The sequence below is a fragment of the Apiospora kogelbergensis genome (assembly GCF_038363985.1).
Source record: "Apiospora kogelbergensis strain CBS 113332 chromosome Unknown utg000001l_segment0_segment0, whole genome shotgun sequence".
Lineage (NCBI taxonomy): Eukaryota > Fungi > Ascomycota > Sordariomycetes > Amphisphaeriales > Apiosporaceae > Apiospora > Apiospora kogelbergensis.
Window position 1 is genome coordinate 8,722,092 of NW_027117418.1, and position 22,003 is coordinate 8,744,094.

Consider the following 22,003-nt stretch of genomic DNA (forward strand, 5'->3'; position numbering starts at 1 on the left):
AAGTTCAAAAAGTCGATCGTTTACCATTTATTTCTAGGTTTCTCCGCTAAGCAAATCTCGGGCGTCGCTCATAGCCACCTCCAACTCCGCCTCCAGCCCCAGCCCCGCGTACGACATGATCAGATCGTGCCCCGCGATAGCCGTCTCCGCGAACCGCACCCGGTTGCCGTCCACGGCCGCCATCTGGCCCGCAAACGCCCTGACGTCGTCGTAGAACACCTCGGCGCCGCCCGCGTGGATGAACAGCGGCACGCACGTCCGGAATGGGTGGTGCAGTGGCGAGATGTAGGGCAGCTGCTCGTCCGCGACGGGCGTCTGGCCGCCCCCGGCAGGTAGGCCTCGGCACCCCACTGCAGCAGGCTGAACAGCATACTGTCGGTCCCCGCGCGCCGGCTCGCCGCGTACTCGGCGCCCGCGCTGGCCGTGACGCGCACCCAGGGCGACCAGAGCAGCACGCCGGCGGGCCGCGGCAGCAGCGGCTCTTCTGTCGCCTCCAGGTGGCGCAGCAGCGCGAGTGCCAGGTTGCCCCCCCGCCGAGTCGCCCGAGAGCAGCACGTTCTGCGGCCGAACGCCCAGCGAGAGCACGTACCTGTACACGGTCAAAATGTCCTGCAGCGCGGCCGGGAAGCGGGTGTCCTCCCCGCCCGCGCTGGAGAGCCGGTACTGCGCCACGAAGGTGCGGGACACGCCCAGGTGGCGGGCCATGGCGCCCGCGACGTCGCGTCCGTGCATGTCCTGGCCGAACGCCAGGACGAAGGCGCCGCCGGGGACGTGCAGCGCTATCTTCTCGTCGTCCGCGAAGGCCCCGGCGGGCGGAGGACTCGGATACCACAGCCCGCCCACGGCGGCGGGCTGCGTCGCGGCGTCGGGGCGCAGGACGCCGGTATAGAGGTGGAGATCGGCGGGCGCGGCCAGGGCGAAGCGGTCGGGGAACCTCTCGTGGTCCGCTTGGACGCTGGCCATGTCGTTGGAAAGTGTCGCGACGTTATACTCGTGAAGTTGGAGCACGAGGTCGCGGATGACACTCATCCGGAGGCTCCACTCTGGGAGCGGCCGGGTCGATGGCAAACTATAGCGCATTAGGAGCCATGGCAGTCTGATTATGGCTTTCCCTACTAGGAATGCCACGTACAGACCTTTCCACGGCTGTCTCGATAGTAGGGAAGCCATGATGAAAAGATTGCCAGCGGCTAAAATGTAGAGGAAACGGGAAGTGAGTTTCTCACAACGGATTGGCTCGCACGCCTTTTGACTAAGTTGGTATGCCAATTACATGAATATACCTCTTCCTCTTCCCCCTTTCCACTCTTTCGTCTTAAAATGGCATGGCGGCTGCGTTGCTCGTCCATCGAGCTGGCAGGGTCGTACTGGCTGCACGAGGGAGGCAAAGGGTGTTTGCAACCCCTCCTTCTTTGCAACGATGATTAATTTCTTCTCGCCCCCAAAATAGGACTGCAGGACGTCGCAGTCCCCGCAATCGTGTATCGATCTCGCTTGGATTGGTGGAACTGGAGAAGAAAGAAGCCTAGCCATGATGCATGTCAGCAATCTAGCCCCCAATCCCAGGTCCCAACCGGGGAACCCCCCAACCACCCCCTTCCCGCCCTGCCCTGCAACCACGAGCCGTTCGCGTCCCGCCCAGACTCCCGCCGCCACAATCTGGACCTCGGCGTCAGCTTGGCCCTCCAGCATCCCTAGCCAATTCATGTCGAAACTCGGTTATTTCTCTTTCCATCTCATCTTAGTGCCCATCTGCCCTATGCAGTCAGTAAGGTCCGATTTTCTAACGACACTTGGCCGTTTTCAAGACCTGGGTCTATTGGTGATGTAGGACTATATGCAACTGTCGGTTGATACGCAAAGTTTAAAGGTTGCTGACCACCCTCAGCAAAACGCCTGCTGTGCCGTACGCGGCTTTGGCGGGCTTTAAATATAGCAGCATGGCCCGTTCGTAGACAGCCTTCTCTGATACCCTCCGCTACCAGTCCTCCCCGTCCAATAGCCCGCTATCCTTTTACTAGCTAAAAGCCACCATGGATACACCCACGCCAAGCTCTCTGTAGAACCTCAGGGCACGCATCTGCCTGATTGTCGTGACGGCCGTCGCATTGTCCCTCAGGTTTGGAATCCGACTGAAGACGGGACAGCGTCCTTTGGGATCAGGGCCACCTAGACCCCAAGGTGCGGGGCACGTGGAACCTGGACGTCCAACTGCCGGCGGACCTCGACTTCTTCGTGCTGCTCTCGTCCATCGCGGGCATCAACGGCGCGGCGTCGCAGAGCCCGTACGCTGGGGCGAGTGTGTTCGAGGACGCCTTCGCGCGGGCAGCGCTGCGTCTCGCTGGACCTGGGCGTCGTACGCGACGTCGGCTACGGGCCGAGCGCGTCGATGTCGCCCGCTTCTTGGCCATGTCCATGACGGACCACAAGGCCCTCGCCGAGGAGGAGGTGCGCTTCATGGTGCGCTACGCCTGCAGTCCGCTTGCGAACGGCCGCGGGGGCGCCAATGACGAGGAATCGACGTGGGAGAGCCAGGCGATCGGAGCCCTGACAAGGCTGGCATTTCTGCGTCGTGGCGGGGCTGTGGAAAATCACGACTGGATTCGCATGTCCGTCTTCTTTCATCTCTACTAGATGGAGCAAGAGGAACAGCGCAGCACCGCGGCTTCTATCGCCGAGCAGGTCAGCTCCGTCGGGTCGCAGCCGCCAACTCTCTGCCGGGGGCGGCGGACGTGATCACCCGGGCGTTGGCTAGGCGGTTGGCGAGGGCGCTGGCGGTGCCTGTCGAGGATACCGACGTGCACAAGCCCCCGTTCGCGTTCGGTGTCGAATCGCTCGTCGCCGTGGAGCTCTTCTTCTGGTTCTCCAACGAGGTCCGCGCCAGCATATCCGTGATCCAGATCCTGGGGGATTATACTCTCGCACAGTTGGCGGCGCTGGCGGCGGCGGTCAGTAGACTTGTACCTGGGGACATACGCGAGAGTGTACGTGAGTGTGAAGATGCATAGGTTCACAGTGAGCGAGATCAAGGAAGACAAGTGAAACGCGTTATATGCAAGGGCTTCTGTGTCTGGAGTTGTGCATCGGTGAACACATCTAAGCCCTCCAAAGCGACTACTTCTTGGGCAACCGTACCCAAAATATAAACTCTGGGAATTTCTGCGAACGTTTCACCCAAGCATGAATCAACGAGTTGACTCGGGCTAATTCCAGGGAAGGTGACGGTGACATATTCGATATCTTGCATGATGACGCCGAGGAGATGAGAGATTTTACCAACGGTTAAAGAATTTCCCAGCACATGGCCCTTTTAACTGAGATTGGTGGGCGTTGAATTGATTCAGGTCCTCAACCAAACATTGCGTGTAACGTGTATATCTGTGTGTCGTACTTGTGGATTTACTTAGGCTTTCCGGGTGATCCGGAGCAGACTGCCGAGAGGAAAAGGGGGTCAGGCATCAGGGGTAGGCGCACGCTAGAGATCGACCTAGACCTTACGACAACGAAGCTTAAACTGGCTTTCTGCCCGCCGATTTGGCAGCTGTGCCAGTGAAGGCTAACTTAATGTGCCCCCTCATCTATGCATGCATGTATCAAACGTAAAAATAACGTCGAAATGGGATGACATCGAAAAACTACCGGGACCAGTGTAAAAGAGGGGAAATAATTTCAAGCAGCAGTCCCAAACGTTGCAATTCTAGGCCAGTTGCCTCTTTGACATCGGGAACTGACACCTCGTTGCTCGCTGTTGTCGATCTCATCTGTCACTGCTAGCCAGCATCAACATCTCCACGCCATGTCTCTACCCAAAAAGGCTCTCATCGCCGTCACGTCGGCCCATGCGCCATTGTATCCCGACGGAAAAGAGACCGGTAAGCTTCATTTGTCGTTCAACTGAGCTTCCTGTCATTCTCACACATTTCTGCTGCGCGATAGGCCTCTTCATTACCGAAGCGCTGCACCCGTTCGAGCTCTTTCGGAAGGCCGGGTTGGAGGTCGACCTCGTCTCCGAAACCGGCCACTTCCAGCCCGACTGGCTTTCCCTCCAGAAGGACTGGCTGTCGGACTCGGAGCGGGCCACCTGGGAGGACCACTCCAGCGAGTTCCGGTCGAAGTTGGACAAACTGCTCAAGCCGGGGGACATCAAGCCCGATGAGGTACCTAATCTTGTTTGGATTCTCTGCTTCCCTTATCTGGGAAGGAAGCGCTAATGCCAGACTGTCGAAACAAAGTATGGCCTCTTCTTCGCCTCAGCTGGCCATGGCTCTCTGATTGATTATCCCGATGCCAAGGGCCTGCAGGGAATCGCATCAAAGATCTATACTAACGGGGGCATTGTGTCAGCCGTGTAAGCACCCATCCACATTGGGCGTAGAAAGCATACTTACCAAGATATGTGCCGTCCGGTAGCTGCCACGGAGGCGCCATCTTCCCAGGCATCATCGATCCGGCCACCTCCAAGTCGGTCATTGCCGGAAAGCGGGTCACCGGCTTCACCACCAAGGGCGAGGAGGAGGAGGGGGTGTTGGATACCATCAAAAGCTGGAAGCGTCCGACGATCGAGGCTTCCGCTGCCGACGCCGGTGCAACCTGTAAGTCAACGAAAACACGAATCCATGCGTAGAGCATAGGCCACGCAATGATGTCAAGGAGGACCATGCTGATCTTGCTCTTCTTTCGTTATAGATGTTTCGCCGCCGGGACCCTGGGACGCCTTCGCCATGTCCGATGGACGGATCGTCACGGGGGCCAATCCGGCCAGCGCAAGCGCCACGGCTATTGAGTGTCTGAAAGTGTTCAAATCGCTGCAGGTCTTTCCTGGCTCTATTTAAGTGTGGTAGAGACGGAACGTAACCAATAGCCTCTTCACAAACAGACATTGTTTGTTCCTTTTCGGTCCGATTTCAAGCTGTCAATAAAACAGAAACGAAAGCGTAAAATTCAACGAGCCACATATTGTCTGCCTGAACGCCTTGCCCGGGATGATCATGTATCTGACTTATGTCGCTAACAACTCGTGTAGAGTTTATAGTAGCCGATTCATGCTCCTTGGCTCCCTTCCCTACTTACACATGATGTAGCCCTCCCTGACCGTTCACTGCTCTGATCCTGTAAGCCATATCTTACTTGTGACTCCGCCTCGAGAAGACTTTATACCACTTTTTCCCGGGCTTCTGATCAGATCTCGAATATATTTCCTGGTAAAGTTGGCTTGCCACGTCAGGGGTAAGAACCGTGTCTATGAACTCTTTTGCGTTGGCAAACGACGCTCCGTCTGGCGTACTAGGGAATCTGATTTTTGGATCCATATCAGCGCCATGAAGTAGCAGCAAGCGGATGAGCTCGCGCGTCCTGTTCTTGTCGAAAATCTCATCATCCTTAGAAACCCCATCCTTGTCAGCACTCCAATGTTTGTGTAGCGAGTATAAGAAGCTGGCCCATGGAGTCGTTGTTCTATAGGCCAGGTTGGGATCTGCTCCGGCCTCCAGTAGATACGTGACTGACCTAGTCGATATTGGACGTGTGTAGCGTGCAGACTGTAAAGCGAAATCTAGTGCAGGTCGACCTCGAGCCACAGTGCCATTGTTCTGGGATTCTCGTAGCATGTTAGGGCTGGCTCTCAACATTTTCTGGACGTATGCAGAGTAATCGATCTGTGCTGCGAGGCCGATGAATTGATATGGTTCATATGTATTGCCGAGTCGGTCTGCGTGGAACCTGTAAGAGCTTTCAGCAGCATCTAAAACAGGCTCAAGACTCTTGCTCGAGTCTGGGCTCTCCGCCAACGCCGCGGCAGCAAAGAAAAAGAGTTCGCCAATAAGGTAACGCAGTTGATGTTTGTCGGCTGGGTCATAAACTGGTGTGATCTTCAGCCCAGCTAGGATCGCATGGCAGGCCGTAAGTGGTATGTTCTCGCTGCCAAGTCTGCCCTGTAAGGAGGACGACACATCCACTGACTGGCGCAGGAAGTCGCGAACGGTTCGATGTAGAAATTCTACTCTGTATTTAAATAACTCTCCAATGCTATCATAAGTTCGTCTATAGTCCCGGTCCTGAACGAGCTCAAGGAGGCCGCGCGAGCGGGCGTCTAGCCTGCGTCGCAGTTGATCTAGTCTCAACCATGTTTTTGCGGAACTAAGCTCTGACTGCTCCAGCGATAATGCGAAGTCTGAGTTGTCGTCAATGTCGTCGAGGAAGGAATACATCATTGCTAGCATTGGTTCATCCGCAATGGTGGCTATTCTGAAATACCGTGCCATCATCTTCCGGTATATAGGTGATATCGAGTCTATGAGGTGTTGGAAGAAGAGTTCTAAGTCCGGGGGGAACCTGTGGAGTCGTTGGTAAAGGGTCGAGACGGAATCGTGGTAAGTCAGACCCTCCAACAAGGTCTTAACCACGAGGTAGACCCAGAGGAATACTCCCTGAGCCCGGTTGACCACGGCATCTGCCACTTGAGAGTATTCCTTGTTCATTTGAGTGAGCTTCTGGAACTGCGGGTGTTCGTTAAACTTGTCGGAAACGTAACGCCGAATGTCTTCTCGTGTCAGATCCTCCAATTTGATCGTCCAATCCGCATTGGACCCAAACTCGTCAGCGAAAACCGTCCAGGGCCGACTCGAGACGCACAACTTGATGTCGGGGGATGAATCCAACTGTCTCAGGACCTTGATCAAGTCCGAGTGGCCGCGACGGTCCTCTTCGTACTCATCCAACCCATCGATAAAAAAGCAGAACTTGATGGGGATATCTTGTGTAGCAATGATCTGATATAGCAGCTGAAGGTTCGGGGTATGCCGAAAAGCATCAGGCTCCGTCAAGTCGGGGGTCTCGCTGATGGCGCTCTTCACCGCTGGCATGAGTTCGGGACATTGGCGGAGGATCTCAAACAGCAGAGACCGCAGAAGCCCCTCCTGGGACTTCTGCAACGTGGTGCCTGCGTTCCAGAAGAAGAACTTGGCTATAACAAACATTTTTTCGCCAGCCCATCTTTGCAGGCACGACGAGGTGTCCCGGCTGCCGCAAAGGAATTTCATGAAGGTTGACTTGCCGCTTCCGGGCTTGCCATACACCCAGAAGACATCATTTCGGGTTTCAAGCCACTCTCGAAGTCGCGGTCCTCCCGTTTGCTCTTCGAATACCCATTGAAAGGTCCTGGCATGAGCTTCCTCAATCTTGTGGTGGCGAGCTTGGATATTGTCGAAGCGCAACCGGTCTAGAATCAGCTGATCTGCGCGGACAATTTCCACCGATTCGCTGATGGCTCTTGTGGCAACTTCGAGCCCCCGAAAACTAGCCAGCTTGGTGGTGATTAGGTTGCGTTTGACTTCGAATTCCTGATTTTCCCTTTGAATCTCTTCTTGAGTTCTCTCTTTGCCCTTCTTGCTCCTTTTGGTTTCGTCGGGGAGGTTATTGACTTTGGTCTCAATGTCTCGGCCACTCGTTGTACTTTCCTTTATAGCCCGGACAAGGTTCCATTGAAGATTCCGAAGGTCATCCCGTCTCTTGATCTCGAGCCTGGCGTTCGTAGATTCAATCTGGTCAATGGCTTGTGATACTTTGTCCATTCCCTCGGTAACCTCGTGGCTGGTGATATTGTCAGCAGAGTGGCATATGCAACGTCGAAGATGTGGCATACTGTGTGGCCCGCTGGATGTGTCCTGTCACTTGTACCTGTAGACGGCTGAGTCTGCCTGTCAGATCCTTGACTTCGTCTCGACCCCAAGCTTGCTTCAAAGCCGACAGGGTACTGTTCCATTTGGATCGATTGCCTCGAGCTTTCAGCGCCTCGAGAGCCTTCTGCAGCAAATCGGTAATCCTTTTGCTTTCGCCCAGGAGACGTTGTAGCTCCCCACTCACGTTGACTAGCGAAGGCAACCTCGCATCAAGAATGGCGACATCTCGGACAAGGTGGTCCACGAACTCGGCCTCGCCGCCCAGACCAGAAGAAGACTTGTGGATGCTCCGTGCTTCTGTCAGCAGAGTCCAGCCGAAGTCGACCACGGCTAGAATACTACTCGCGACGCCCATGCCTGATAGGGGATCCATGAGTATTTTGGCGGCTGGGAGGTAGTGTCGATGGCGCACAGGAAATGGTTCTGGGCTGAACAGATGAGCGGGGAAATTCGAAATTCGGGGTCACACCTATTTACATACATGCTGATGCTGAACTGCGCTGCCTCAATGCCGCTCATTGGTCCAACACAGCCCGCCTGTTATTGGCAAAATCTGCCCACGCCATGCAAGCGAGGCCAGTAAATGCATGGGGCTGTCAACCTTGCTACGCCTCTCGATTGAGACCGACCGACGCTCTACATACGGGGCTGTGGTTGTCCAGGACTAGTCATCAACAGGCGGGCTGAAAATTCACTCCCCAGCAAGCGTTTCTTCGCTGCTGGAAATATTCGATCCATCCGTGCCCGAAAGACCTGGTGGTGGCCGCATAATTGGGGGAGAGGTAGCCGTGTCGCTGTTTCTTGGTGGCCAAAGTTTTGGACTCATTTGCTCTCTGTTTAGTCGCTCTGGGAGGGGTAGACATGACCATCGACAAGCAACTACAGACTGGCCTCCAATACCTTCTGATGCAGATATTACATAAGTGAGAAATTTAAGTTACAGGAGCGAAAACTCTACTTTATATAGTCATATAAAGTCTTTGAGAACTTTGTGCGGCTTCGCTTTTGTGACAATCAAGTGAGGACATTCTCTAGCGTGCGCCCACCCCCTTTCCCCCAGGTGCAGCCCGCCCCGGGCCTTCTGTCAAGCCTGACCGACGCATACCACACACTTTCAAGGCATCTGTGCATAGCCAAATTCGTTCAAATCTCTCGCTAGACTTCAACCTTCAACATCGCTGCCAAAGCGGTGCACACGAACCTAGTATGCTGGAATAATCCTCGTTGGCCCTTCCTCATCCGGCTGATAACTCCGACAGATCTCACAAGGGACATGCTTCTTCTCCCCTGGCGGCGTTAATACCGAGCAGTCGAGAGAATTTGGACCATTGCTTTCTCCACCAAGAGGCCTTTTGCTTCTGCTCACGCCTCTCGCAACCTCCACATTCCACCAAGGCAATCTTGGGGGACTGTCCACGTATGTCATGAATGATTTGCAAGTAGCCTTGACCTGGTGTAATCTGGTAAAGGATTGGACAGGATTTGGGATACACCTCGCCGTGTTTCGTGCAACAGGACGGGCAGTGATCTTGAGTAGCCGTACACATTGTGTCAAACGTCATTAGTAGCAAACACAGGTACTCTCTTGCGAATTGAGAAGTACTAGAAGTTCACTTCGTTCGCACAACAGCATGCGGTGATGGCAGACGTTGGGCCGCTATGTCGCATGCCGAAGAGGGCGGGGTTTGGTCGAAGGCCGATGGCCCGGACGGGACGTGGACAGGGTCACACTGGGCCAGGCCAATGACATTGTCAAGGCTTTGGAGATAGAAACATCCATTTCGTTATAGAAGCGACCGGGGTACTAAGGGGTATCAAATCTGACATCACGCAGGTGGTCCAAACAAACTAAGTAGCCACCAGCACATCACATCGTCATCTATCACACATCCATCCACCCACCCCGCCTTTTCCGCAACCTCTTACATGCAGATACACTTGCCCCGGCTCTCCAGCGCCATGATGCGCTCCGTCAGCGAGCGGACGGCCTCCTCGTTCATGGTGCGCTCGTCGCGCAGCGTCTTCTCGAGCCCGACGAGGCGCTCGTGGTAGTGCTCCTTGAGGGCCTCGACGACGTTGCGGTTCTCCTCGGCCGTGTTGCGCAGCAGGTCCTCCATCTCTTTCACCTCGCGGCGGTGCTCCTTCTTGAGGCGCTCCAGCTCCACCATGACCTCGCGGCCGGCCGCCGTGTCGCGCAGCGCCTTGTTGTCCTTGCCCATCTCCTCCTGCAGCTGCAGGTAGAAGGGCTTGTTGTCGGCGAGCATCTGCGACACCAGCCGCTGCGCCGACTCGGTCGTGCCCGCGTACCGCACCGCCTTGGCCTGGTACGCCAGCAGCACCTTCCAGAACTTGTCCTTGAGCTCCTTCTCGCGCGCCGTCCCCTCCTCGGGCGAGACCTTGTCCCACATGCTGGTCGTCAGCACCACGTTCTTGAGGTTCTTCTCGCCCGTCAGCTTCTGGAACATCTGCAGGTTCTTGGTCGCGTGGTGCGTCACCCGCGTGTCCGAGATGGGGTGCAAGTAGATGATGCCCGACAGCTTCATGTCGCGCTTGTAGGCGGCGGCGAGGTAGTCGGCGATGAGCTGCAGCACCTCGGTGTCGGACATGTGGGTGTCGGAGAAGCCGGGCGTGTCGACGAAGCTGACGGTCTGGCCGTCAATCTTGGTCTCGATAACCTGGATGTCCCGGGTACCTGCATATAAAAAGGACCATGGTCAGCCACAACAGCAACAGAAACTGGGATGGTGGTGGGTGTTGAGTGAACATTGCATACATGATGTGAGGCTGTGGCCGATCTCGAGATCGGACCGACCCGTGACCTTGGAGATGAAGGTCGTCTTCCCGGCTCCGGTCATGCTGATCTGCCGTTAGTCCCGGTGTAGCAAAAGTAGCATCAGTCATCCCAGCGCAGGGTATCATTTACCCCATAACGGCGATTAGCGCGTCCTTGCCGCCCCACAGCTTCTGGTATACGGATTTAGTATACTTCAGGCCGGGGATGCCTTCGCTGGTGCGGCCGGCTTCGTTGTTGGTAGGCTTGTTAGTGCCGAAAGTGGAGGCGTAGGTACGCTGGTCGTCGGAGCCCGTCGCATCGTGCGAGGCGGGGGTGGCAGCGTAGCTTTCCGTGTCCCAGGTCCCTCGCTTCGGGGTCGCGGTCGCGGTACTGGTACTCGCACCGGAAAGCCTGGCCGATATCGAATCGGCGCTCTTCGGGGGCTTAAGGGCGTGAAGTTGTGGCTGCCATGAGAATCTGGATCGGGGGTGGACAGGTCGCTGACGGGCTCTGGTTCGAGCATGTCGAACTCGTCGTCGGATATGTCATGGTTTCGGAGGATAGCCATGTTTGGCGGTGTGAATCAGGCTCTCAAAAGCTGGCAAAAAGATTGAGATGGAACTTCGGATTGATTTGGCTCGTCAGACTATGGAAGAAGAGATTTGTTACAGCGACATATTGCGGTCAAGTCTTTCGTTTGTCGGCTCTAGGCATCCTTTCTTTCGCCCCCCAAACAGCGCACACGCAGCCCACTTTCAATTGACGTCATGCGCTAGCCTGACGACAATAAACGCCCTCAACAGCCCCCGACGAATAGGCAACTGTTTTCTGGATGTTTTGGTCCTTCAGGCTTCAGGTGCGAGAACTCTACTGGTGAGGCATTAAAGCAAATTAGGGGACTGAGCATGGCAAATACTTGCCGTGACGGTAATTACGATACGAACTTTTTTCAATATGTGCTGCCTAAGGTGGACACGTCCCCGCATTCCCACTGCCCTGGACCCTTATTTGACAGGCGACAGGGAATGGAGCTGGCCCTTGTCTCTTGCTCGAATCGTTGCTGCACCCATCGGCCATTGGACATGCATGGAGATGCATGCACTCTGAAGCTGCAAGCATCGTCAATGCACGTGGTCATGGGCTCTGTCGACCTATCGGACAAGGATAGACATATGTTCGATAACAGGCTGCAGGGACCGGAGTTAGAGGGAGAGACCCATCTCGCGCGCAAAAGAGCGAGTGGACCGATCACTCATGTGAGCCTCGTATATGGATTCCCACAGCCCCAATCAACCCGCCGATGCTAGAAACAATAGCGCTGATATTCACCCGACGGTAAATTCGGCCGCTTACATGCAGTTGAGGGGTGATGCGCCGAGATGGCGCTCTCACTATAAAGGGTGCGGTGTTGCCAGTCCCCTTCCTGCGCTTCGCTCGTAGCGACGATAGCGATCCCGCGTGCTGCTCCTTGGTCCTGTTGAAGTGTGTTCGCGACGAGCCAAGATGAATAATACCAGTCTATTCATGCTCGTTGCATGCTGCTTGGCGATTTGGCCGGCAGTCGTGTCTGCGGCACCCAGGCCTCGCCCCGCCTCAGAATGCAGGAATCCGCCACAGAGGCTGGAATGGCGACAGATGTCGGAGCCGGAGCAGAATTCGTACATTGATGCTGTTCTATGCTTGACCATGACCGAGTCCATTTCAGGCATTGCGAGAGCCATCAACCGCTTCGACGACCACCAGGCCGTCCACAGCCTGCAGACTCCTAACATCCACTGGGTGGTAAGCATCATTCCAATGCGTACTCCTCACCTGTATCCACCTGTGTCGCTCATACTTTACAGGGCCACTTCATACTCTGGCATCGATATCTGGTCGCCACCTATGAGAAGGCTTTGAGGGAAGAATGCGGGTATAAGGGCGGTCAACCGTAAGCTACCTCCTGCACTCAAGCTGTCCACATGCGTTCCTACTGACCTTTATGTCAGTTACTGGGACTGGTCTCTAGACGCCAGGCCGGACGATCCCACCTCCATGGCGTCGTTCCCCGTCGACGTCCTCGGGCCGGGCAAGTACTCCTTCGGCGGCAACGGCGACCCGGTCGTGCCCACGCCGGCGCAGAACCCGCTCAACCTGACGGGCGGCACGGGCGGCGGCTGCGTGCGGGACGGCGCCTTCACGCCGGATCGCTTCGTGGTCAACTACGGGCCCGACCCGGGCTGCTTGAAGCGCGACTTCGTGCCCTGGATCTTCAACTCGTTCGCGGACCCGAAGCTGGTGCAGGAGCTCCTGGACCAGCCCGACTACACCTCCTTCGCCCGCACCATCGAGAAGGTGCCCACCTTCGACACGCCCAACATCCACGGCAGCGGCCACTTTGGGGTCGGGGGCGTGCTGGGGACGATGGGGAATGCCGAGAACAGCCCTGGTGGTACGTCATCCTGCCGTTTCCTGCTACTATTCTCCTTTTGCTAACACTTATCTGCGCACCAGACCCGTTGTTCTATCTTCATCACGGAAACCTGGATCGGATACTGTGGACGTGGCAGCAGCAGGACTTGGAAACGCGGCTGAACCAGGTCGGCGGCCCTGTCGTCCCCATGGACTACGGCGGCCAGAACGTGACCTTGGACTTCACGGTCGGCTTGGGCGAGCTGGCAGGCGACGCGACGCTGAAGCAACTGCTGGATACGCAGAGTGGAGTGCTTTGCTACACCTACTAGAACTCCCACCATTTGAGAATGCGGGATGAGTGCATGCCAATGAAGACTTTGGCGCTCCAGCGGGGGTGCAGTAACACTACTTGACAGTGAAATTGAATTCCGTATCAATTCGTCCCTTCTGTCAGCTCAGTTACTCCATTTACTCCTGCCAGTCCAATCTGTCTGCTGGTGACTGCTGCGCTACCTGCTACACGATCCTGCAATTGCTGGAAAGAAACACAAAAGTACACGGCAATAGCTGCGCAGTGCCTTCCCAAACACTCAAACTCACTTCGAGTGCGCATTTTGAGAGTTGTACGTTATGCAAGGACCTCGTTTCTCTTGGGTTGGGAACTCGACGTCGACCCAAGCACAAGAACAAAACATCCTCAGCAGAACTCATCAGAACTCATCATCGTCGTTCGGCATTGTCACTCGTCATCCCACTACTCAGCATAATCTGGGCGAAAACTTGTCCCTCTCGATTACCCGCAAACCGGTCGACCAACGACGTCGCCCACTCCATGTCGCAGCAGATACCACTCGAACCCATCATCGACATTCACCGTCGTCCTCCATCACCGCCACTAGCAATCATGACTGACCAAGCCAATACCGACGTCGAAAGGGCGAGCGCGGCTGCCCGACCCCGAAGTGTCATGTGCACCTGGTGGTGGATATCCCTAAACGTGGTTAATGCGGTCCTGATGTCCGCCTGGGTCGTGATCAAAGTGTTCGATGTGGGCGGATCAGAGGCGACCCGGCGTGCAATAACGACAACATTGTCCATTTGGAGTGGGGTCGTGTTCGAGTGGTTATACTTTGCCTGTTTCTATCGCCTGACTCGGTTGGAGGAAAACAATGATTCCTAATCGCCTAGCAGGAATCGTATGATAGAGGATAGGGTTCAGAGACATGAACTATGCGTTGGAGGTGAGGAAACGGTATTGTAGGATGGGGTCTTGATATGAATCCGCCCAGCCCACATGGTAGAACAATTCATTGATATGCCAAATCGTCGTTGGTCTTACTTACCTCGCCGGCCTTAATGTAGATATGCGCTATAGATTAAAAAAGTATGTCAGATAAAAAGAGAATACTCCGATGCGGGGAATCGAACCCCGGGCTACACGGATCTACAATGAGAGCGTGTAATGTTAGCCACTACACCACATCGGACTTTAAATGTTCGAATTCTTCGGATACGAAAATATCTCCTTATTTTAATATATAATTATTTTCTCAGCTTTGGTATTAAATTACGAAACGAGTTAGTGGTTCTTAGTTGCATCACCACACGTAAATATGCATGCTCTCAGAGAAAAGTAAATCGCAAACACAACATGATAGCATTGAGCCGATCTCCTCACATTGTTGAAATTGCCACCAGTTCCATCGGTAGGATGATGGTGTAGCGTGGTGCTCAACGAAGCTGGCTGCTCAGGTTACAATAGGAGCCAATAGCTCCAAGGGCGAGACAACACGCAAAAATTGAATAACCTCTACACGGCAAATCAATTACGACTGTTTCGACAGCCTATACTACTCGCTACCTTTTTACCTAAACGCCAACGCTATGCAGTTATGAAACCGACAAGCCCCATGGTCCGCAATCCTCCATCGGCAAGTCCATCAAATGGTCGGGTGATTTCAGAACGTTCTAAGCCCTGCCGCCACTGCCGACCTTGAATCCCTCCATCACGGTGCCCCAGGACCCCTTTTCGCCCGCGCTGGTCACCTGGCCGATGGCGATCTGGCGCATCATCAGCGTGTCCTTGGCGGCCTTCAGCTTCTTGCCGTTGCCCGTGGCCAGGAAGTCCCTGAACCAGGCCTCCTCGACGGCGTCGAACGGCAGGGCGGCGAGCTCGCACGCGCGCTCCGCCGTCTCGCCGCCGCGGGCCTCGTCGAGCACGTTGGCGACGAGGCGCTGGAAGAGCTGCTCGCGCATGGCGTGGGGCTTGGTGCGCGAGAAGGCGAGGGCCTCGGAGACGTTGGAGCGGACCATGGCGTCGAACAGCAGCTCGATGGCGACGGGGTTCTTGAGCACGGGCTGCACCGTATGGTAGTAGGCCAGGGCCAGCGTGTAGTCCTCGCCGCCCTGGCTGCCGTGGCGCACCAGCGTCGCGACGATGTCGTCGGCGAACTCGGCCTGCAGGCTCGGGTGCGCCAGGTGCTCGAGCGCGACCTCGAAGGCCTGCCGGTCCATGTTCCACAGCCCCCGCATGAAGATCTGGTACTTGGTCGGCACGCCCGCGCGGTTGGCGAAGGAGTCGGCCTTGTCCTCGTCGAAGTCGAGCAGGATGTAGAAGATGACGGACAGCTTGTGGTGGTCCTCGATGCTGTTGGACTTGGTGATTTGCTCGTGCAGCTGGCGGAGGACCTCTTCGGACTTGGGTGGGTATAATTTGCTTGCTAGAGACAGGCACAGATGATGAGTTTCGATAGCCATGTAAATATGCGTGATGGGGCTCGTTGGCGACATACCTTTGCCATGGCCCAGTGCAGCCAGGACTCTGTCAATAAAGAGGGCGCCCCCGAAGATGCGACGGTGACTGTCGGCCTCTTGTAACGACTTGCGGGTGTAGGGGAACGAATCAAGGGATCCGAAGACCCGATCGAACTTGGTGCAATCGATCATTTTGGGCGGTATTGGGACACGAGAGAGACAACTGTTCGACGGAGATCTACAGAATGAAGTCGTTCTAATAAATACGAAGCTCTCTCAAGAATGACAAAAGTGAAATGCACCGCCAAGATGCGCCGGATTTATTGATTGAGCAGCAGCTCGACGCGCTAAAAAGTCGGGCTGGTTTGAAGGGACAAGGGTCAGGGTGCTTTGGCTGGCCTTGGTGGGGGTCGATGTTTTTGTTTACTTTGGACTTGGGGTTTACGGTGTACAGCCAGATGGACTTGTGAAAACTGTCTCCGCCCGCCCAAACCATGAGCAACGGCCAATTTCAAACACCTCCAAGACACCATCCCGACCGCCACTACTAACCCACACAGGTCTGTCCTTCCAGCCGCAAGCTCCGAGTCGCATTGCCTTCGTTTTCTGTTGCTGCCAATTGCGCACTACCGTCGACAATGTCCGGACGCCCCTCCCGCCGCGCGGCTGCGACCCGCCGTGCCATTGTCGAAGAATCCGACAGCGACGACGGCGTCGGCGACACCACCGGCATCAAGAAGCAGGACGACGACAGCGAAGACGAGTTCTCCATTGTCGAGCCCGCCCCCAAACCCGCGCGCAAACCCACCGCCGGCCGACGCAGGACCGCCGCTTCCGTCGGCGCCGCCTCCACCACATCGCGCGCACGAAAGCCGCGGAAGGCGGCTGCTCCGTCATCGGCAGAGCCTAGCGAGATACTAGACGCCGATGAGACAGCTACCACCATTGCCTCGTCCCGAGCGGGGGACGAGGAGATAGAAATCGCAGAACCGGCCAAGAAGCCCGCCCCTCGCAAGCGGAAGGTTGCTACGAAGGCCGCTGCCTCGCGCAAAACAAGAAAGTCAGAGACACCAGAAGTCCCGCAGGAAACCCAGAAGGAAAAAACTCCAGAAGTCCAGCAAGAAACAGAAGTCGAGCAGACGCCCGCACCGCAGCCAGAACCAGAATTCGACGAGACGGCAGCAACCCAGGAGGCGACAGTGATTGAGCAAACCCCAGCAGCTGAGATAGACAACCCACAATCGCCACTTCCGACGCCTCAGCCCAATATGCCGCCGGCCATGTCGCAGCCGCACGCTGCACCCTTGGACGACGTCGCCGATAACATCAAGAACGAGACGCCGAGGAAACCTATCGTGAAAGACGAACCCACCACCGCCATCAAACCTATCAAGGCCATGGATACCATCCTGGAGAGGCCCATGGACATCGTGTTGAAGTCGCGCGCACAGATGACCGTACCCATCGTGGAAGAGACAGGCCCAAAGTCTCGAACCGTTATCAACAACCTCATCCTGAACAACTTCAAGAGTTACGCTGGACGGCAAGAAGTTGGTCCTTTCCACGCCTCTTTCTCCTCCGTCGTCGGGCCCAACGGTTCTGGCAAGTCCAACGTCATTGACTCACTGCTCTTCGTCTTTGGCTTCCGAGCCAGCAAGATGCGACAAGGCAAGGTCTCGGCCCTTATCCACAACTCGGCGCAGTATCCCAATCTTGACCACTGCGAAGTTGCCGTTTTCTTTCAAGAGGTCATGGACTTGGTATGTTTATTTTGACCTCGATAATTCGGACTCGGACTGACTAACTGTTGACAGCCCGGCGGTGGTTCCGAAGTCGTACCCAACTCGCAGCTCGTTATTTCAAGAAAGGCCTTCAAGAACAATTCCAGCAAGTACTACATTGACGGCAAGGAGTCAACCTTCACTATTGTCACGACCCTGCTCAGAGACCGTGGCGTCGATCTGGATCACAAGCGTTTCCTGATTCTACAGGGTGAAGTCGAGTCGATCGCCCAAATGAAGCCCAAGGCTGGTAATGAGCACGAAGACGGTCTACTGGAGTACCTCGAAGATATCATAGGCACCTCCAAGTACAAGACGCCGATCGAGGAATCTGCGACCGAAGTCGAGACCCTGAACGAGATCTGCATGGAGAAGAGCGGCCGTGTTCAACACGTAGAAAAGGAAAAGAACGGCCTCGAGGACAAGAAGGACAAGGCACTGGCATACATCCGCGACGAGAACGAGCTCACGTTGAAGCAATCTGCGCTCTACCAGCTCTACATCAGCGAGTGCAATGACAACGTCAATGTCACCGAGGAGGCCATCAACCAGATGCAGGCCCAGCTGGACGCCGAGATGGAGAACCACCAGGGCAACGAACAAAACATCAAGCAACTCCAGAAAACCTACAACAAAGGCAGCAAGGAGTACGAGGCTTTGGAGAAGGACCACCAAGCCCTGGTCAAAGAGGTTGCCAAGTTTGAACAGGAGCGAGTCAAGTTTGACGAGAAGCGCAAGTTCTTGACAGACAAGCGGAAGAAGTTGGAGAAGACCATCACCAACGCCGAAAAGTCGTCGACCGAAGCCGAGGAGACGATCGAGCAATGCACAGAGGAGATCGCGGACAGCACCGAACGGATTGGTACTCTCGAAGAGACTGTCCAGGAGGAAGAGGCCGAATTGGCGAGTATCCGCGAAAACCTCAAAGGCAAGACCCAGGTGTTCTCCGACAAGATCGCGACCAAGCAGAAGTCACTAGAGCCGTGGAAGGACAAGATCAACCAAAAGCAATCCGCCATCGCTGTCGCCCAGTCCGAGCTTACCATCCTTGAGGAGAAGGCCAATGCCGGCTCTGTCGCCCTTGAGGAGATGGAGGCCAAGATCACCAACATCGAAGAAGGTCGCGAAGCCAGATTGGCCAAACTTGAAGAATGCCAAACTGAGAAGGCTCAACTGGAGAAGGAAGCTAAGAAGATCGAGTCTGATTTGGCCCAATTCGCGTCCAAGGAGCACATCATCCGCAACAAGGTTTCCAACGCACGCCAAAAGGCCGATGAAGCTCGGTCCAGTTTGGCATCGAATCAAAACCGTGGAAACGTGCTCACAGCCCTGATGCGCATGAAGGAGTCCGGTCGAATCGATGGTTTCCACGGTCGGCTTGGCAACCTCGGTGCCATCGATCCCAAGTACGATGTCGCCATCTCCACCGCGTGTGGTGCTCTTGACAACTTTGTGACCGACACGGTGGAGGCCGGTCAACAATGCATCGAGTATCTGCGCAAGACCAACCTCGGTCGCGGCAACTTTATGTGTCTTGACAAATTGCGAGCTCGGGGTATGGACGCCATTCAGACACCCGAGAATGCGCCCAGGCTTTTGACCTGGTGACGGCCAAGGACGATATATTCCGCCCTGCTTTCTACCATGCTCTCCAGGATACACTTGTGGCCAATGACCTGGCCCAGGCAAACCGGATTGCGTATGGCGCAAAGAGATGGCGTGTCGTCACCCTTGCCGGTGAGCTCATCGACAAGAGTGGTACCATGTCCGGTGGTGGCAACACAGTCAAGAAGGGACTCATGTCCAGCAAGCTTGTGGCGGACACGTCTAAGGAGCAAGTCACCCAGCTTGAGGAGGACCGTGATGTCTTGGAGCAGAAATTCCAGAAGTTCCAAGAACAACAGCGCGAATTGGAGTCCCGACTGCGGTACATTAACAACCAGATTCCTCAGCTCGAGACCAAGATGCAGAAGATCAACCTCGAGATCCAAAGTGCGGAGAAGAACCTGGTCGACGCCCGGAGGCGCATCAAGGAGCTTGGCAAGGAGCACCAGCCCTCCCAAACCGACGACAACCGTGCGGCAGCTCTGCAGAAGGAGATTGCCAAGTTGAACAAGGAGATCGAAAAGCTCCACGCTGAGACAGAGGGCGTGGAGGCGGAGATCAAGGAGCTCCAGGACAAGATCATGGAGGTCGGTGGTGAGAAGCTGCGAGCTCAGCGTGCCAGGGTCGACACGACCAAAGAGGAGATTGCGACGCACAACGAAGCCATCTCGGCGGCCGAAGTCAAGCGCGCCAAGGCCGAGAAGTCCAAGACGAAGCTCGAGAAGGACCATGCCAAGGCGACCAAGGAAGTTGAGGCTGCCATCCGCGATCTTGAGAAGCTCGAAGCCGAGGTTGAGAACCAAGGCGAGAAGTCTGAGACGCTGCAGACGCGTGTCGACGAGGCCGAGGCTGCTCTGACCGAGAAGAGGGAGGAACTGGCCACCATCAAGGCCGAGCTCGACGAGAAGACGAACGAGCTTAACGAGACCAGGGCGCTCGAGATCGAGATGCGCAACAAGCTGGAGGAGAACCACAAGGCTTTGGCCGAGAACCAGAAGCGCCTGCGATACTGGAACGAGAAGCTGGGCAAGCTCAGGCTGCAGAACATCAGCGATCTTGAAGGTGCCCCGGCCCCAAAGAAGACCAAGCCAGCCCAGTCCGCAGAGGATGCGGAAGGCGAGGAGGACGCGGAGGGTGAAGAAGATGCGGAGGCTTCTGCTGAGTCTCAAGAAGACCAAGCACCGGAAAAGAAGAAGAAGGGCGAAGACGACGACGAGGACGGCGAAGAGGATGAAGATGAGGATGAGAACGAGGATGACCAGGCAGACAAGACCATGGGTGAGAACGGTCACAAGTCGACGCCGGATGAGCTCCCACGTTACACCAATGACGAAATCAAGGACATGTCCAAGGAGAGACTCAAGGCCGAGATTGCCGCCCTCGAGGAGAAGACGCAAAACGTCAACGTCGACCTTGGTGTCCTTTCCGAGTACCGACGTCGTGTGGAGGAGCATGCCAGCCGGTCGTCCGATCTCGCCGCCGCCGTCGCGCAGCGTGATGCCGCCAAGAAGCGATGCGATGATTTGCGCCGCCTGCGCCTGGAGGGCTTCATGGAGGGATTCAGCACCATCTCCCTGCGGCTCAAGGAGATGTACCAGATGATCACCATGGGAGGCAACGCGGAGCTCGAGCTCGTCGACAGTCTCGACCCCTTCTCCGAAGGCATCTTGTTCAGCGTGATGCCGCCCAAGAAGAGCTGGAAGAACATCAGCAACTTGTCGGGTGGCGAGAAGACGCTGTCCAGTCTGGCGCTGGTCTTTGCCCTGCACCACTACAAGCCGACGCCGCTCTACGTCATGGACGAGATTGACGCCGCCCTGGATTTCCGCAACGTAAGCATCCTCTCCCCCATTCCTGCGTGCCCCGGCCGTTGTACTAACATTGCTTTTCTCTACCAGGTCTCTATCGTGGCCAACTACATCAAGGAGCGGACCAAGAACGCCCAGTTCATCGTCATCTCGCTCCGAAACAACATGTTCGAGCTGGCCGCCCGCCTCGTGGGCGTCTACAAGGTCAACCACATGACCAAGAGCGTGACGATCGAGAACAAGGACTACATCCACCGGCCGGCGCCCGCGTCTTCGCGGCCTCAGGGGCGGGGGAGGCGTGACGGCGACGCAGACGGCTGCGGCATGATGAACGCAACTAGACATGACGAGATGACGGATGTGTTTTGAATTGGACGGACGGATGCATGGATAGAAAAGATGGTTCTGCGTGCGCTTGGATACCCCCCGACTTTGTCTTTATGCACTCGCCCCTATCTCTCTCCTGGATGTTGGGAAAAGGGGGGAAGGGGTCTTGGGTTTTGCGTTCAGGTGGGAGTGGTGGATTCTTCTTGACGGTCGGATGAACGATGGGTCTTTAGCGCGCGCAACACGCGCGCTTTTCATGAGTGATGATGTATATATGGTCTGTTGGCTCTATACGGGAATGAAACGTTTCTAACGGAGATGGTTGATGTCTCTTGTCTATGGCTGCGCTTTGCTCTGGGGAGTATTTTCTTCGCGCATAGGCTTTGTGTTCGGGAATTGTGATACTCGTACTTGGGCGTGGAGGTGGACGGCTTTGAAGTGTTGATGCTTGATCGTCGTGGATGTTGCTGGTATTGCCCTTCGATGCTATCTCTACTGAGTCTCAATGTGCACTGCTTTCTCGCTGTCAATTCCCCAGACGTTCAACAAGAGCGAAAGACAGGAACATCTGCCACTTGGAACTGTCTGCTTCAGTCCTCTGGCGGCTGAAATAGGAGTGCTTCGGAATCAGGGGTACTACTAGCCAGTTTCCAAACATCCTGACGAAGCAATGAACTGTGATATTTAGCAGTGATTTAGGGGAAATAGGTCACCTCTACCTTTCGGTGACGACGTTTCGACGAAACTCTCATGTCGGTCTGTCGAAGGAAAGCTAGGATGCGTCACATTTACATTGCAACTTGACCCAGCAATTCGGTCAGCCGACAAGCAGGCCCAGGCAGGCGGTCCAGTCAGAAGTCCAGTCGCCCTTCTGTCGGGCCAACT

General features: G+C 55.7%; 9 protein-coding genes across 9 annotated transcripts; 4 read left to right on the top strand and 5 right to left on the bottom strand.

The window, feature by feature from the left end:
• Positions 1–33: 33 nt before the first annotated feature.
• On the bottom strand, positions 34–1,170 carry PG998_002842 (uncharacterized protein; the record flags this gene model as incomplete). The annotated part of the gene is made up of 2 exons (XM_066869660.1): positions 34–1,069; positions 1,133–1,170. The coding sequence occupies 2 exons, from the start codon at positions 1,168–1,170 to the stop codon at positions 34–36; spliced, it is 1,074 nt and encodes a 357-aa protein (XP_066738075.1).
• Positions 1,171–2,033: 863 nt separating this feature from the next.
• Positions 2,034–3,042, top strand: PG998_002843 (Beta-ketoacyl synthase domain-containing protein; the record flags this gene model as incomplete). The annotated part of the gene is made up of 4 exons (XM_066869661.1): positions 2,034–2,059; positions 2,148–2,522; positions 2,645–2,948; positions 3,001–3,042. The coding sequence occupies 4 exons, from the start codon at positions 2,034–2,036 to the stop codon at positions 3,040–3,042; spliced, it is 747 nt and encodes a 248-aa protein (XP_066738076.1).
• A 754-nt stretch (positions 3,043–3,796) lies between these two features.
• On the top strand, positions 3,797–4,832 carry PG998_002844 (uncharacterized protein; the record flags this gene model as incomplete). The annotated part of the gene is made up of 5 exons (XM_066869662.1): positions 3,797–3,872; positions 3,937–4,157; positions 4,233–4,348; positions 4,411–4,592; positions 4,687–4,832. 5 exons carry the CDS (start codon positions 3,797–3,799, stop codon positions 4,830–4,832), a joined length of 741 nt encoding a protein of 246 aa, XP_066738077.1.
• A 291-nt stretch (positions 4,833–5,123) lies between these two features.
• PG998_002845 (uncharacterized protein) lies at positions 5,124–8,049 on the bottom strand (the record flags this gene model as incomplete). Its single annotated transcript, XM_066869663.1, has 2 exons — positions 5,124–7,587; positions 7,640–8,049. 2 exons carry the CDS (start codon positions 8,047–8,049, stop codon positions 5,124–5,126), a joined length of 2,874 nt encoding a protein of 957 aa, XP_066738078.1.
• A 1,549-nt stretch (positions 8,050–9,598) lies between these two features.
• Positions 9,599–10,531, bottom strand: PG998_002846 (uncharacterized protein; the record flags this gene model as incomplete). The annotated part of the gene is made up of 2 exons (XM_066869664.1): positions 9,599–10,368; positions 10,450–10,531. The coding sequence occupies 2 exons, from the start codon at positions 10,529–10,531 to the stop codon at positions 9,599–9,601; spliced, it is 852 nt and encodes a 283-aa protein (XP_066738079.1).
• A 64-nt stretch (positions 10,532–10,595) lies between these two features.
• Positions 10,596–11,017, bottom strand: PG998_002847 (uncharacterized protein; the record flags this gene model as incomplete). Its single annotated transcript, XM_066869665.1, has 2 exons — positions 10,596–10,860; positions 10,944–11,017. 2 exons carry the CDS (start codon positions 11,015–11,017, stop codon positions 10,596–10,598), a joined length of 339 nt encoding a protein of 112 aa, XP_066738080.1.
• A 1,013-nt stretch (positions 11,018–12,030) lies between these two features.
• Positions 12,031–13,172, top strand: PG998_002848 (uncharacterized protein; the record flags this gene model as incomplete). The annotated part of the gene is made up of 4 exons (XM_066869666.1): positions 12,031–12,231; positions 12,294–12,379; positions 12,438–12,880; positions 12,943–13,172. Coding segments are annotated over 4 exons (960 nt in total), but the record flags the coding sequence as incomplete, so codon positions are not given.
• Positions 13,173–14,811: 1,639 nt separating this feature from the next.
• On the bottom strand, positions 14,812–15,789 carry PG998_002849 (fungal specific transcription factor; the record flags this gene model as incomplete). The annotated part of the gene is made up of 1 exon (XM_066869667.1): positions 14,812–15,789. One exon carries the CDS (start codon positions 15,787–15,789, stop codon positions 14,812–14,814), a length of 978 nt encoding a protein of 325 aa, XP_066738082.1.
• A 446-nt stretch (positions 15,790–16,235) lies between these two features.
• Positions 16,236–21,160, top strand: PG998_002850 (uncharacterized protein; the record flags this gene model as incomplete). The annotated part of the gene is made up of 3 exons (XM_066869668.1): positions 16,236–17,357; positions 17,412–18,891; positions 18,951–21,160. 3 exons carry the CDS (start codon positions 16,236–16,238, stop codon positions 21,158–21,160), a joined length of 4,812 nt encoding a protein of 1,603 aa, XP_066738083.1.
• Positions 21,161–22,003: the final 843 nt, after the last annotated feature.